The sequence below is a fragment of the Asparagus officinalis genome, chromosome 1 (genome assembly GCF_001876935.1).
Source record: "Asparagus officinalis chromosome 1, Aspof.V1, whole genome shotgun sequence".
Taxonomy (NCBI): Eukaryota; Viridiplantae; Streptophyta; class Magnoliopsida; order Asparagales; family Asparagaceae; genus Asparagus; species Asparagus officinalis.
In genome coordinates, this window is record NC_033794.1 from 89,878,292 (window position 1) to 89,893,142 (window position 14,851).

The following is a 14,851-nucleotide window of genomic DNA, read 5'->3' on the forward strand; positions in this document are numbered from 1 at the left end:
TAAAGTTGTTAACTGAGATAGCAATGATATCAACAATGAAGAAAGCTACGATTTTTCCCGCGAACAACGGTCTTTGCAACGCTTTAGCAAAAAAGACTACAAATTGACAGTCTCTTCAAATCCAAACGCAGAGCTCACCTCTGCGTGCCAGATTCAAAACGCATAGCTCGTGGCCACGTTCCAAACTCCCAGAAGCAAAACGCAGAGGTCCTCCCTGCATTACCACCTCAAAACGCAGATGTCATCCCTATGTTACAACATCAAAACGCAGAGTTCGTGGACTCAAAACGCAGAGTTCACATAGAGCCCAAATCTACGTCCCAGGCTTAAAACGCAGAGTTCATGCAGAGCTCAACTCTGCGTCCCAGGATCAAAATGCAGAGTTCATGCTGAGCTCAACTCTGCGTCCCAGACTCAAAACGCAGAGTTCATGCAGAGCTCAACTCTGCGTCCCAGGCCCAAAACGCAGAGTTCATTTTTGTGTAGCGCGACCTGTGCGTTCAGCCACCAAAATAGGCCAAACTCTGCGTTTCAAGTCTAAAACACAGAGTTCGGGCCCTGAACGCTATTTTCAGCGTTTGACTCGTTCAAAACATGAACTGAACGGTTTCAAAACCGTTTTCCCCACGATTTGGGAAGCTGTTTAAGGGGGCAGTTACACCCCATTCAGCCCCACTTAGGAGTGAATTAAGGGGGTGGTTACACCCCTTAATACCCTATAAATAGGGGTAAACTCAACTGAGTTCTGGCTGGCTTTTTGGATCGGAGACTTGGCAGCGAGGAGGAGATCTTTGGCTTCTTTTTGAGGATCTTCGATTTGGAGTTTTGAAGATCAAAACTGCACAAAAGAGAGATCAACATTCATCTTTTGGAGCAGTCCTGAGAGCTTTCGGCCTTGGCTGATTAACCGACTTTCGGTTCAAATCAACTCTTTTTCATAGAGTTTCAAACTTGTTCAGAGTTATCAACTCATCAAGAGTTTCAAACTTGTCACACAAGTTCTCCACAACATCAAACCGTGATGAGGGGATAATGTTCCAGTGAATCAAGACGTGCGGATCATCAACGGAGAGCAAACTCAACGCGAGCATTCGAGAGAGGCACTCCATCGCCACCGTGAAGAACCCAGAATTAAACAAATGGGAGAATCCAAATCATTCTCCTCTCTTTTGTAATCGAAATCCAATTGTAATTGAGATCAAGAGAATCTAAATCAAAATTTTCTTTCATTTCTTTTATTGCAAATTTTCTACCAAACAGGTGGCAACGCTGTCCCAATACATGAGGAGAGCTGTGAAATGAAGCTCGTCAACTCTATCATCGAGGTTTAAAAACCTCTGTTAGTCCTCTAAATACCTGTCATAGGTTTCATGATTAATCTTATGCCTCCATTGTTTGAGGATTGCTTCAACCTTGATATTAAAAACATAATGCCAAGCGCCTCAAAGTCCTCAAGGCAGAAGCTTTCCTGTAGATTTGCATACACATTCAGTTAGGATAATTTAATACCAATTATTAATTATTAATAAATAAAAATCTAAAGTAATATAAAGTTACCATAAGCTCATGCTATATCTCCTCGTAGGCAGTCCATGGTAGTTCTCGAAAATGAAAATAAGGATTGATGATGTTCGCTCTAAGCAAGAGAACCCCGATAACGAATTTAATCTGGATGACCAAGCACCAATGAGCAATGCATCATTATTCCACCGAATAATGGCCATCATGCCTCTTGGCGGTTGTTTAGACTTAGGCTTTCCTCCGTCACGTCATCCCTCTATGCTATCTGGCTTAGCACCTATAATAATAACAATATGATAATATATCATATAATATATAAATGTAAAACTTAAAAGTATTTATAAAATTTACCATTTGCTATATCCCTTTCTTTTTTTACGAGTGCAACAGCTTTCCTAGTCTCCAATATAGGCATCATCTCCTCCAATTTTATCACAGCACGTGGGTGGTACCTCATTGATTTAGCCCTGAACTTATGAGAGTCCGAAGGGAAGGGTAAACCGTGATAGTCTTGCGTCTTCGGACGCAAGTTAAACTATAATGTATATGAAGGAAATAAGGGTGTCCAAGTAGCACCTACATAAAAAGAGAATCATTAATATAAATTTTAAATTGACCATAATTAAAAATTAAATAATGAATACTGATGTCGGGGGATGTTTCTGGTATTGTATCAGAGGGGTCGGGTGATGAATAACCCGCATCTGCAACAAATGAACACTATGAGCTAGATAACTACTAATTTACAAAAGATATGAAACTATTAAATAATTTATACCTACATCCGGAGATGGTGGTGTATCATTAGTACCAGTACCCGGGGTGATACTCCGTGATCGATCACAGTCCCCACTAAAGAGCCTCCTCACACTCCTCATCTGCAAATTCAATTTTTAACATAGTTAAGAAAAAATATATACTTGCTCATGAGATATATTATTATGAAATGCATTACTGATTTTATTATGAAATTTGGACAATCAGTAATGCAGTGTAACATAGTTCATACCTACATCAAGCACCACATTCTGTGTGTAAGAGAATTCTTGCCAAACGTTATTAGATGACCCAATTGGTTCACTGTAATTATCTTTACTTTCTTCAATATTTTTTCATTATTATTAGGAAGAACAAAAGATCTTGGCTCATTGTACAAAACCACCCAAACATACATGACATTCGAATCTTTCACGAAGAAGCACTGATCAGCTTGTTCTGTAAAAATGAATTTCTCATCCGTATATACTTCTCGATGTAGATTGATAAGTGTAAATCCATAATGATCCTTTTACTTTTTTGTAGGACACCACCGAACCTTGAACATCGTGTAACTATATTATTTTAGTTTACCAAACCTGTAAATTACCTCAACAATATCTTCTAATTGGCCATAATATAATATGTCAGCTAGAATTAGATTCTGATCTCTAAATTACCTCAACAATATCTTCTAATTGGCCATAATATAATATGTCAGCTAGAATTAGATTCTGATCTCTTATACTTGAAAAACCTAATTGGCCATAATATAATATGTCAGCTAGAATTAGATTCTGATCTCTTATACTTGAAAAACATTCTTAAGCAAACAAACTCATGACCTGACTATTCTTGGTTACCCTCCTATCATCGGTCTCTAGCTTTTGAAATTTATATCCATTGACCAAATGCTCATTATAATGTCTCACTTCGTGATAAGGGCATTGTGCATGAATAATAATTTCATCTGGTAATGTAGTGCCATCAAGAAGTGATTTTTCAACCTAAGTCAAACAATATGTAGCGCCATCAAGAAGTGATGTTATATTATGAATTAATGTTCAACATTAAATTGTAAAACACTTACATCAATTCTGAACCAATCTAAAAATTCTTTCTTATGTATTTTTGTGAATATTATGCGCTGCATTCCTACCGGTTATTTCATTCTTAAGCTTCTCCAAATATCACCTATATAAACAATATATAAGTTTGTAATGGTAAACTATATGTAAAATGGATATTTCTTATCCATATTACTGATTTTATTTGTTACCTTCGATAGTCTTCGAACATATCAAGGTTTTCCAACACATTTGCATGAATTTGATCTAAGAGAGATCTTGGATATTTTCACGCTTCTTCTCCTTATCAGGTGCTTGAGATGTGATTTTCTTCTTATGCATGTACCACGACGCAAACACAAAGTGTTCGTTAGCCACATATCCTTTAGCTATCGAGCCCTCGGGACGAGCTCGATTGCGAACATTGTGTTTTATGGAGCCCAAGTATCTTAAAATTATAAAAAGAGGTAATTATTAGCAAGATAATATTAGAAATACATATATAATTAATGAATGTAACGAAAACCCTAACCTTTCAATCGGATACATCCAACGATAAGTAACAGAACCGACGATTCTAGCCTCTCTTGTAAGATGTTGGGTAAGATGGACCATAATTATAAAAATTAAAGGAGGAAATATTACTTCCATATTGCATAGAGTAACTCGGACCTTGGCTTCAAGTTTTTTAAATTCATCTACATCTATGACTTTAGAGCATAATTTTCTGAAGAATCCACAATACTTCATCTACATCTATGACTTTAGAGCATAATTTTCTGAAGAATCCACAATACTCAATAATAATCTTCGATGCTTCTTTCTCCATGACTTTAGAGCATAATTTTCTGAAGAATCCACAATACTCAATAATAATCTTCGATGCTTCTTTCTCCGTATTGTTACGGATTATAACTAGGAGCAATTGATGAAGAAGAGCGTGATACTCATGGATCTTCAGACCTAAGAGTTTTCTCTCTTACACCTGGACATTATTTGATATGTTAGCAGAGTAACCATCTGGCGACTTTACCAATTTGAGAATTTTACAAAATTGATGCATCTACTCACGTAACATTGTAACACGAGACAGAGGTAACTTTAATTTTTTAAAACCAACATCTTGGGCTTGCAAACCATTCCGTATATTCAAAGCAGTCAGGTCTTGGCACGCCCGTAGGTCATCATTCGACTTGTTTGCATCTTGTAGGAGAGTTGATACTATATTATCACATATATTTTTCTCAATATGCATGACATCTAAGTTATGTCGGATTTTAAGATGGTGCCAGTAAGGTAGCTGAAAGAAGATACTAAATTTAGTCCATCCTCTAGGTAATTTTTCGGCTTCGTTCTCAACTTGTATTTTTCGGACCTTTCGCTTTCGCCTCAATGACTTTTTTGACTTTAAGGAATCTCTTACTTCGAGCATGTTAAATTTAGAATAACGATTTTTTCCAAACCTAACTTTTGAAAACCCCTCAAGTAATTTTACGATCTCAACTCCTGTCAGCTGACGCGGCTTCATTCTCTTCTCAACTGTGCCATCAAACATAGCTGACAATTTTTTGTACTTATGACTCAAGGGCAACCACCTGCGATTAAACCAATAAAAACTATTTCGGCTATGTTGTAATTGAAGAGCTTCAAATTTAGGACCACATACAGGACAAGCACACTTGCCCTTCGTAGACTAACCAAACAGATTAGCATAAGCTGGAAAATTATTAATCATCCATAATAAAATAACATGTAATCTAAACGACTCCTTAAGATAGGCATCATATGCTAAAATATCCTCAGACCATAATTTTTTCAGCTCATCAATTAGAGGCTCTAAGTAGACATCAATATCATTACCCGGTACGTGCTTACCGGGTATCAGTAATGAAAGTATCATAAATGGTTGTTTCATACAAAGCAATAAAGGTAAAATTATATGGCATTAATACAACTGGCCACGTAGACCAGCCAGAGCTCATTACCTCAAATGGATTGAATCCGTCGCTAGATAGACCCAATCATACATTTTTACAATCTTCGGCAAAAAAAGGATAAATTTTATCAACATTCTTCTAAGCTAAAGCATCAGCAGGATATCTCAATTTACCATCATCTATTCGATCTTCCTTGTGCCACCTCATGTTATTTGTCATGTCCTTGTTCATGTACAATCGTCGCAATCTAGGAGCCAATAAAAAATGTCGAAACATCTTCACTGGAATTTTCTTATGTGTTACCCCTGTTTCCGTTATAATCCTTGTTGAAAAATTTGTGTGTTACTTCCATCTAGAAGCTTTTCACATGTTGAACACTCTTGAAGGTCTTTATGGTACAAAATAAAATCATTCGGACATGCATCGATCTTATTATAATCAAGACCTAGAGCGAAGACAATCTTCTCAGCTTGATAAGTTGTTTGGGGTATGCTATTCTCTCCTCCAGGAATTACCATCCGAAGCAAATCAAGAATCATTTTAAAATAATTATCTTACATACTGCTAAGTGTCTTAATATGTAGGAGTTTTAGCATAAATAAAAATCTAGAGTACTCAGTACATCCCTCATATAAGTCATTTTCACTATCTTCTAGTAGCTCCATTATTCGCTTTATTTCTGCAGAGGAATGCATATCATCAGTATTTTCGGCACTTTCGACAGCTACCTCTTCAGCTTCAACTTTGATATCATCTTCACTTTTATCTCTAATATCATCCTCGATATTATCATCAACATCATATTCTGTAGGTCGAGAAAAAAATATCATTCAATATTGTTTCTGTGTCATCTATTCGTAGGCCACCGGACGTACCAACGCGCGCATTTAGATCCTCATCTTAAGTGATACCTTCCCCATAATATGACCAATATTTATATTTTTCATCAAAAACTGATTTCATTAGGTGGATCCGTATATCATTTCTATTCAGCAACTTCATATTCCTACACCTATAACAAGGATAATACATAGCACCACATCTTAACTTTTTCGGATTTATTTAAGCATAACGCATGAAGGCATCATATCCCTCCTTGTATCGCATGTCACGAAATCTATAAAGCCATGGGATATCTATCCATGATTTGTCAGGAATTATCGTCATCTGTAAGTTATATGTAATTATTAAATACAATTAATATCACAACTACTAGTACATTCATGACTCTTATACATACAACACACATCAAACATACGTTCATATATCATTTATCAATATGAATATTTTTCTACATAAAATATATCTGAAACGTACGTAGAAACTAATTACACAAATCTAGCGGCTGTCATAGGAAGGCTTCTATCCATTAAGAATATAGTAGTGCTTACATCCAACTTCATATACATTGTATATTTTTATTTCTTAAAAATTTTGACAGCACCTACCCGTTATTCTCCTTGTATACTGTACGGATGTTATTATGCGTATCAGCTAACACCCAAAACACAAAAGAGCATATGCTTCTTGTACACGGAGAACAACGAATACATGCTACCTAAACTTTTAAGAATGAAAATATATAAAGTATACAAAGTTGGATGTATGCACTACTATATTTCTAACCCGTCCGAGAAGGACTGATCAAATAACTACGAATTTCAGTATCAATTCTTTATTCGTATAATATAAAATAAATGATCATTTCCGGAAGAAAACTTCGTCTCCTACTCAAATATGAGTCATCTATCTTATATTATAAGTCCAAAAAATTAGATATAATTATTGGACGGAAGTCTAGGGGTAACGTTATTTTTTTATTCACCTAAATTGGATTATAACACATTATTAAAAATTATAATGTGTTATATATCACTTTATTTTTAAAATTTTTTTATTTCATATATTTTCACATCACCTACTTAAATAATCACACCTATTTATAGTTTTTACATCATAATTAGGAGTGATGGACTATCATGAATCAGGTATTTTTCACATCATAATTTATGAATTTTAAACTAAATTCAGTAATAAACAATATAAAAATTATGTAAGAACATAATTCAAGTCATGAGGCTTTAGTGCTTGTCAACATAATTAAACTAAAATTAACTAAAATTGAACAAAATTAAATTAAAATTAATAAAAATCAAACAAAATCAAACTAAAATTAGCTTAATTAGACAAATTAATTAAGGAAAAAATGTATCCGGACCCCCCAAAAAATACGGTTGTGACACAACCCCTCATAAGTTTCTCATGTGCTTTAACCTTAAAAACTCCCAAAAATGTTGTCAGGCTCCTTTCACACTCTCCCAGTAATTTTTTGGGACAACTTTCTGAAAAAACTCTCCCCTTTTCTTCTTCTTTTTTCTTCTTCTCCTGTGTCTTTCTCCTCCTCCTCCTCCTCCTCTTTCTCCTCTTCTTCTCTCCTCCTCCTCTCCCCTCTCTCTTCTCCCGTAAGAGTCAAAGAGGAGAAACCTAGATCCTAAGAAATTATGACTACCACAGTCCCCAAGCTTGAATCCGAAGATGCCTCGATCCTAATAATCCCTCGGATTCCTAAATCTCTAACACTAATCCCCTGTCCCCGGATCCCAATCCCTCTCCAAACTCTCTCCCCAAACCTTGCTGACGAGCGCCGTCGCCTCCGCCGCTTCATTGCCTGCTTTTTTGACGACCTCCCTAGCCTGAGCTCCTCCTCTGCCCTCGCCCTAACCTTTACCCTCTCCAATGCCAACAAGCGCAAGAAGTCCACACCCCGCTCCTCCAATCTTCGACGAGTCACCTTCGTTGACCCCGACGACACGCTTCTTATACGCAACGCCGTTCGCCATACCTGGATCCTCTACGAGTCGATCCGAACCTGCTTGCTCCAAGAAGAGGAGTCCTCTCCTCTCCCTGTGGGAAGAAGGTCCCACGTCGATATCAATGTGGCGATGATCATGAAGAATGCCGGTCTGTGGCTGAATCAAGAGAATAGAATAGGAGTGCCGGTCCCAGGGATCCACATTGAGAGGGGACTACGCAATGCTCAATTTACCTTACCTAAAGTATACTCATCTAGCTGGCAACCCTCTGAACTCGTCTGTTGATGCCAAGCTCCAAGCAATTTGCCAGTCCCTGGAGAGCTCTGGGAAGAATAATGTTAACATCGAATCGAAGCCTGAACCGGTTGTTTCATTGCTGACCGTTGAGACTGAGGAGTCCTGTTCTTCTTCTTCTGTGGTGACGGGGGCAACGAGTTTTCCAGTTTCAGAGATCGAGAGCTTGGATTTCAATGAGGTGTCGTGGGAAGATGCCGAGGACTTTGTGTTGAGGAAATACCCAACTTATGAGATTGATTAGGATTCTATATTGTCTTTAGCTTAGTGGTGTCCGGTTTGTGTTGTGCTTGTTGTTGTTAGATTTTGGGGTTTTTAGTGGCTGTCGCAAATGGGGTTTTTAGTGGCTGTTGCAAATGGGGTTTTTGGCATTTGTATGGCCTTGTTTAGGGATTTTTAGTTTAGTTTGGTTTAGTTTTTTTAGGGGTGTAAGAACTCATGGCTACTGCTGATTATTTTTCCTTGGCGAGGCCATTGAGGGGTTAAGTGTACTTCTATGTCAGTTTCAGGTGGGTGTAAATCTTCTCCGTTGTAGCTTTGTAAGTATTCAGTGTATCTTGTGTTCAATTAAGATATATTTGTAGCTTTTATTGTTTTATGTGTCTCTCTTATTGTTGGCTTGATTCATGCTATTTGTGATCTTTGTGTCTCAGTTTGTGTGTGTGAAGTGAGGTGGGACCTAAGCACAGTTAATGATTAGTTTGAGAAGCTAGCAAATTTGACAGAATATTTTGTTGTAATCTTTATTTGAGTTTTAGCAGCATTCTATAACAGGAAAAGACAATATTTAACATGTACATTTGACAAGTTAACATATTCAGTTGCACGTTATCATGTTATAAAGAAGGCTGACATGTAATAGTAAAAGTTAACATATTATGCTGAAAGTTAACATGTTCATAAGAAAGTTAATATATGCAGATGAAAGTTAACATATACAACTGATAGTTAACATGTTCACATGAACGTTAACATATACACCTGAAAGTTAACATATACAGATGAGAGTTAACATGCTCACATGAAAGTTAACATGTTTAGGTTAAAGCCAACATTTTCAGCCAACGTATAGAGAGTTAACATTCTCATTTTATATTGTTAACATATACACCTGAAAGTTAACAAGCTTCATACTTCTTATGCCATGAATCAATCTCATTTTATATTGTTAACATATACACCTGAAAGTTAACAAGCTTCATACTTCTTATGCCATGAATCAATTTCTCACACATGATTGAGTACACACACCTGAAAGTTAACAAGCTTCATACTTCTTATGCCATGAATCAATTTCTCACACATGATTGAGTACACATCAAATTGTTGATCCTCCAGCATTGTGATTTTAAGCATGTTTGAGATCACAATAGCAAATCACAAGTTATGAGGAGAGTTAACATGTTATGAGATTTAATAGTGTATCATAACTTGAAGATTATGTACCTAAATGTATATATTATGTACACAACAACCTCAAGATTATGTACATATTATATATGTACCATAATATTCAGGTTTTGATACACATAATTTATATATAATCTTCAGTTAATTATGCACATCAAGTTCTATTTGAATGAACTTGTACATATTCACATGACTGTCACAATATATTTCACATACAATCGTGTTAACTTTCACTGTTACATGTTAACTTTCATAATAATATGTTAACTTTCTTTAAAAATTATGTTAACTTTCATCATTATATGTTAACTGTCCTCATAACATGTTAACTTTCATCATAATATGTTAACTTTCACTGTTACATGTTAACTTTTATAATAATATGTTAACTTTCTTCTTAACAAAATTTTTGAACTAAAATTCTATGTGTTTGAAAGTTTCTTTATAATAATATGTTAACTTTTATAATAATATATTAAATTTTAGTTCAAAGTTAAATTAAAGTTTCTTCATATCCAAGATTTTTTTCTGAAATATGCTCCATCGTACGAAATATAATTAAAATTAAAATTTAATCCCAAAGTTAAAATTAAAATTAAAATTAAAATTAAAATTAAAGTTAATGCTTCAGTTGAAAGTTAACATGTTCAGTTAAAAGTTAACATGTTATGATGAACATTAACATGTTCAATTAAAAGTTAACATGTTATGAAGAAAGTTAACATATTATGGTGAAAGTTAATATGTAATAGTAAAGGTTAACATATTATCATGAAGGTTAACTCTCCTCGTAACATGTTAACTTTCAGCTGAACATATTAACTTTCATCATAATATGTTAACTTTCAATGTTACATGTTAACTTTCACCATAATATGTTAACTTTTTTCATAACATGTTAACTTTCAACTGAACATGTTAACATTCATCATAACATGTTAACATTCACCATAATAAAAATGCTTACATTATTACAGCTGATATTGCTTGAATACACGATATGATTAGACTTACAATCTTAGAGATTATAAAAACCTTTAACAATGTGCTACAAAATTCTTAACAACCTCAAGATTATGTACAAGTGTATGAGATTTAACAATGTATCATAACTTGAAGATTATGTACATAATATGTATATATTATGTACATAATAACCTCAAGATTATGTACATATTATCTAACTTATACATATTCACATGACAACCACAATGCATTTCACATACAATTATAATAAATTACACTAAAATTGATCACTAAATAGACACAATATATTTTATTAAATTTTGATCTAAGTACAACCAAACCACAAAAATACATAGTATAATCAACTAAACAATAAAAAATGACATGTGACTCCCTAATGGCCTTGACCCCTAAGCACAAACCTCACCGCCAGGGCCCTTGTACATGTTAACTTGTCAGATGTACATGTTAATTTATTCATCGATAACATCTTTGAGGACTTTTCTTGATGGTCTGAAACAAATCTCAAATAGAGAGACAAGAGAAGGAAAGTAAGGTATCGCAACAGCAAGCGACAAGCATTCTTGATCTGTCATTTTGCGCCCCTACTCTAAATCATTGAGACCTGGGCAATCGATAATTGAATAAATCTCACTCTTGGTCGACATCCACCATGTTAATTACTGCTAACATGAGAAGCACATCATGAAAAAAGAGGCTTGCATCTGTTTAAAACTGAATGCAACCACAAGAGCAATTATACAAGTGTAAATTTGCAGGCTCAAAACGAAAGCAATGTTTGAAACTAAATGGCAATATAAATGTTGGCAAAGTCATCTTGTTGGGTTCAGGATTCTAATACATAAATGCATAATTTATCACATGAATAGAGATCCAAACATAAAATAGGATATATCTGGCATGCTATCAAGAAGAAACAACCACAAACAAACATCTGAAATTGAGAAAGTAACTTAATTACTAAACAGGTCAGTCAGCAACAAACCACACCACTGCAATGACAGCTAAATTTTCACGATGCAATGCATGGAAGCTATAAATTATTACAGGACTCTAAATCATTGTATCCTCACATGAATAACACCATCGGCAGTTTCCCACTTGAAGAGAGTACATGGAGACCAAAATGTGATTTTTCCCATAATTTAACAAGGGCAAATAGACAAACCTCCTCACAATTTTTGGTTCAAATGAAACATAAGGGACCTTGACCTGTTGGTCTTATAACAATTTGATGCAGATGTGCAGCTAATTTTAGGCTTTGATTCCTCAACAGCGGCCACCCCTCTGGCTCCAAGAACAAGCCCAAGCCCCCTATCATCTTCACCCGTGAAATCCCCACCTCCCTCCGCTCGACCCTCATCGAGATCTCCCCTGGCACTGACCTCGTCGCCGCCATCTTCTCCCTCGGCCGCTGCCACCAGTGCTACATCTCCGTCCTTGCTGCAGCAGGCCCCATGGCCGGCGTTTGTCTCCAGCAGCCCTCCAGCGCCGTCGTGACCCTCGTCAGCAGTTTGAGATAGTTTGCTTGTCGGGGTTGTTTCTGCCGTCACTGTCGAGGGAGAATGTGAGATGGGTGTCGATGTTTTGGCGGGAAGGGAGGATGATAACGTGGCGGCAGAGAGGAACGAGGAGAGGATTGGTTTAAGAGTGCGAAGAGAGGAGAGAGAGCAGACAATTTTTGGGTAATGGTTTAAGGGCGGTTTTAGGTTTTATAAAAAAATTTCTCACTGTGCTGCATTAAAAATGTAACTAGAGGCTAAAACATCATACATTCATGTCTTTGGGGCTTTGGCGCCTAAAAAAACGTGGGGCCTGGTAACATCCCCTTTATTTTTTGGGGACTTGATACATTTTTTCCATTAATTAAACTAAATAACTAATTAATTAAAATAGTAAATAAGTTTAAAAAAAAATAAATTTTACTTGAATGGGGGACTGCAGAGACCGAGGGGATGTGAAGTCGGGACTTGCACGGAGCAGCACTGACCGACATGTCGACGGAGATGAGAGAAGATGACGTGAGAGAGAGACGACGAGAGAGAGAGAGAGAGAGGGCGGAGGGGGCGCGGAGAGGGCGGAGGGGGGGGGGAGGGGGAGGGTGTGAAGCGAATGGGGTGCGGGGGAGCAAAAGTGGAGAGAGGGTAGCGGCGCAACAGCGCAACGGGGGGGGGCGGGAGGGGGGTGCCGCAGGTAGCGCAGGGCGGCTGACGCATCGAGGGGTTGGGGACGGTAAACGATAGGGAGGAGGGGGGAGGGGGGCGGGGGACGGGGTGGTGGGGGGCCGGCGGCGACGGGGGCAAAGACAGGAGAGAAGTGCGGACTAGTGTAGAGTTGGTTGGTTTTGATTTATATATAAACAAAATCCAATCTAGGTTTATTTATTATCTTTTACTTTTTAGAAATTAAATATCAACCTAGCAGCGAAATTTCGTCTACGGTTATCGTCTGACGAAGTAGATAACCTAGATGGAAATTTCCGTCTAGGTTGATTTTTAATTTTAAAAGATATATATATTTCCGTCTAGTTTGGCATTCTAGACGGAAATTTCCGTCTAGAAAGGCTTAAACTAGACGGATCAACCTAGACAGAAATATTTCCGTCCAAGTTGCCTCAACCTAGAAGGGAAATTCCGTCTAGGTTATTCCGTCTAGTTTGTTCGATTTTCTACTAGTCAAAGACCGAGTCAAAGTTAACCAATAGATGCCCTATTTCTCCCCACAGATCCAACTATGGACAAGACTATATATTTTGACACACATGAAGAAATAACTTTCCTATATATCGGTAGTTTGAGCATTTTGAATTTACGTTTTTATAGATACATGATACCGTTTTGGATATTTGTACGTAAAGATTATTGCTCATGGTGTGTGCTTGAGCGTTTTGGATATACTTCCTTAATTTGTTTTAAAGGATGCACATACAATCTTATATATGGTCAAGTTTTTCACATTTTCTTAACCATTTAGTTTACTCATGAATCACATTAGCTTTTTCTGGATAATGCATCATCACAAGTTTGATTAATTAGAGCTTTTTTGTTAATCTTTTTTCGATAAAATTCATCCAAATTTAATTATGGTGCACTGTTCTCTGAATTATATATCAACCAACCAAAAATTTATGATGTGTTGCATCAACAATAGATTCGTGAGTATTTGTCATAGGGTTTTATTAATGCCTAATAATTTTGTGAAATGTCAATACAGAGGTTGTGGATGATTGACTTGTACAGGTCAAAGAGCACATAAAATCAATTAGCTTGTAGTTATAAAAACAAGTATCAGAAAATATAAAATGAATTCAAGCTGTTTGTTGCGTGATTTTGATTAAATATGAATTACATATTATGCTCATTTGTAGATTGCCAGCCTGCTGCTGAATTAGTCTTTCAAGTACTAATTTCTATTAGTACTTCAACAAAAGCTAGAAGTCGGCTAGTTTTCATTGAAATAGATGATTTCATCAAACAAAAAACTATAACCTAGCACGAGCAGTACGGATGTGGATGGATACAAATAATGTACCATTGATTCAATTATATATACGTATGTTGACTAATACAGGTATCTCGTACTAATATTTAAAATATATATAGACTTTCTTTCACAGAAAAGTCTTTGGCCTATAAGCTTCATGATAGGAAAGAATAATAGATTTACAAAAATTAGAATACCGAGAGATGAAGGAGCTCGAATTAAGTAGAAATTTATATAGGATCGCTTGCATCCATGCAACAACATCTTTATTTTCTTCTTCTTATGTAAGATCAAGTGTATGTATATTTTCATAGTGTTATGACACCAACTAATCTAAGTGTTAGTTCTCTTTTTAGAGTCTACACGTGTATCGTGTCAGTATTAATCAATCACGCCAGCTCACCCTCATCAGGGGCATCTCGGGTAGCCTAGACACTCAACCCCTTCTCAGCCAGGCCGAGTCGAGACCAGCTCCCACTCGACCTCATCAATCGAGTTGACCACCCTCATTCACTCAGAGCTGGGTTGACATCTTGCGTGGCTGACTCGAAATGTGGTACTTGCCGACCTACCTACCAGATCG

General features: G+C 36.5%; 1 protein-coding gene and 1 long non-coding RNA gene across 2 annotated transcripts in view; both read left to right on the forward strand.

The window, feature by feature from the left end:
- LOC109837196 (ethylene-responsive transcription factor RAP2-4-like) lies at positions 8,315–8,632 on the forward strand. Its single transcript, XM_020405334.1, has one exon. The coding sequence runs from the start codon at positions 8,315–8,317 to the stop codon at positions 8,630–8,632; it is 318 nt and encodes a 105-aa protein (XP_020260923.1).
- Positions 9,205–14,851, forward strand: part of LOC109843179 — a 22,268-nt gene continuing 16,621 nt past the window's right edge. Inside the window, exon 1 of the long non-coding RNA XR_002247560.1 lies at positions 9,205–9,215. This is a non-coding gene — a long non-coding RNA (uncharacterized LOC109843179). The remainder of the gene's footprint in view (positions 9,216–14,851) is intronic.

Coding starts and splice junctions, on each gene's coding strand:
- LOC109837196 (XM_020405334.1), top strand. CDS start 8,315: ATGCTCAATTTACCTTACCTAAAGTATACTCATCTAGCTGGCAACCCT.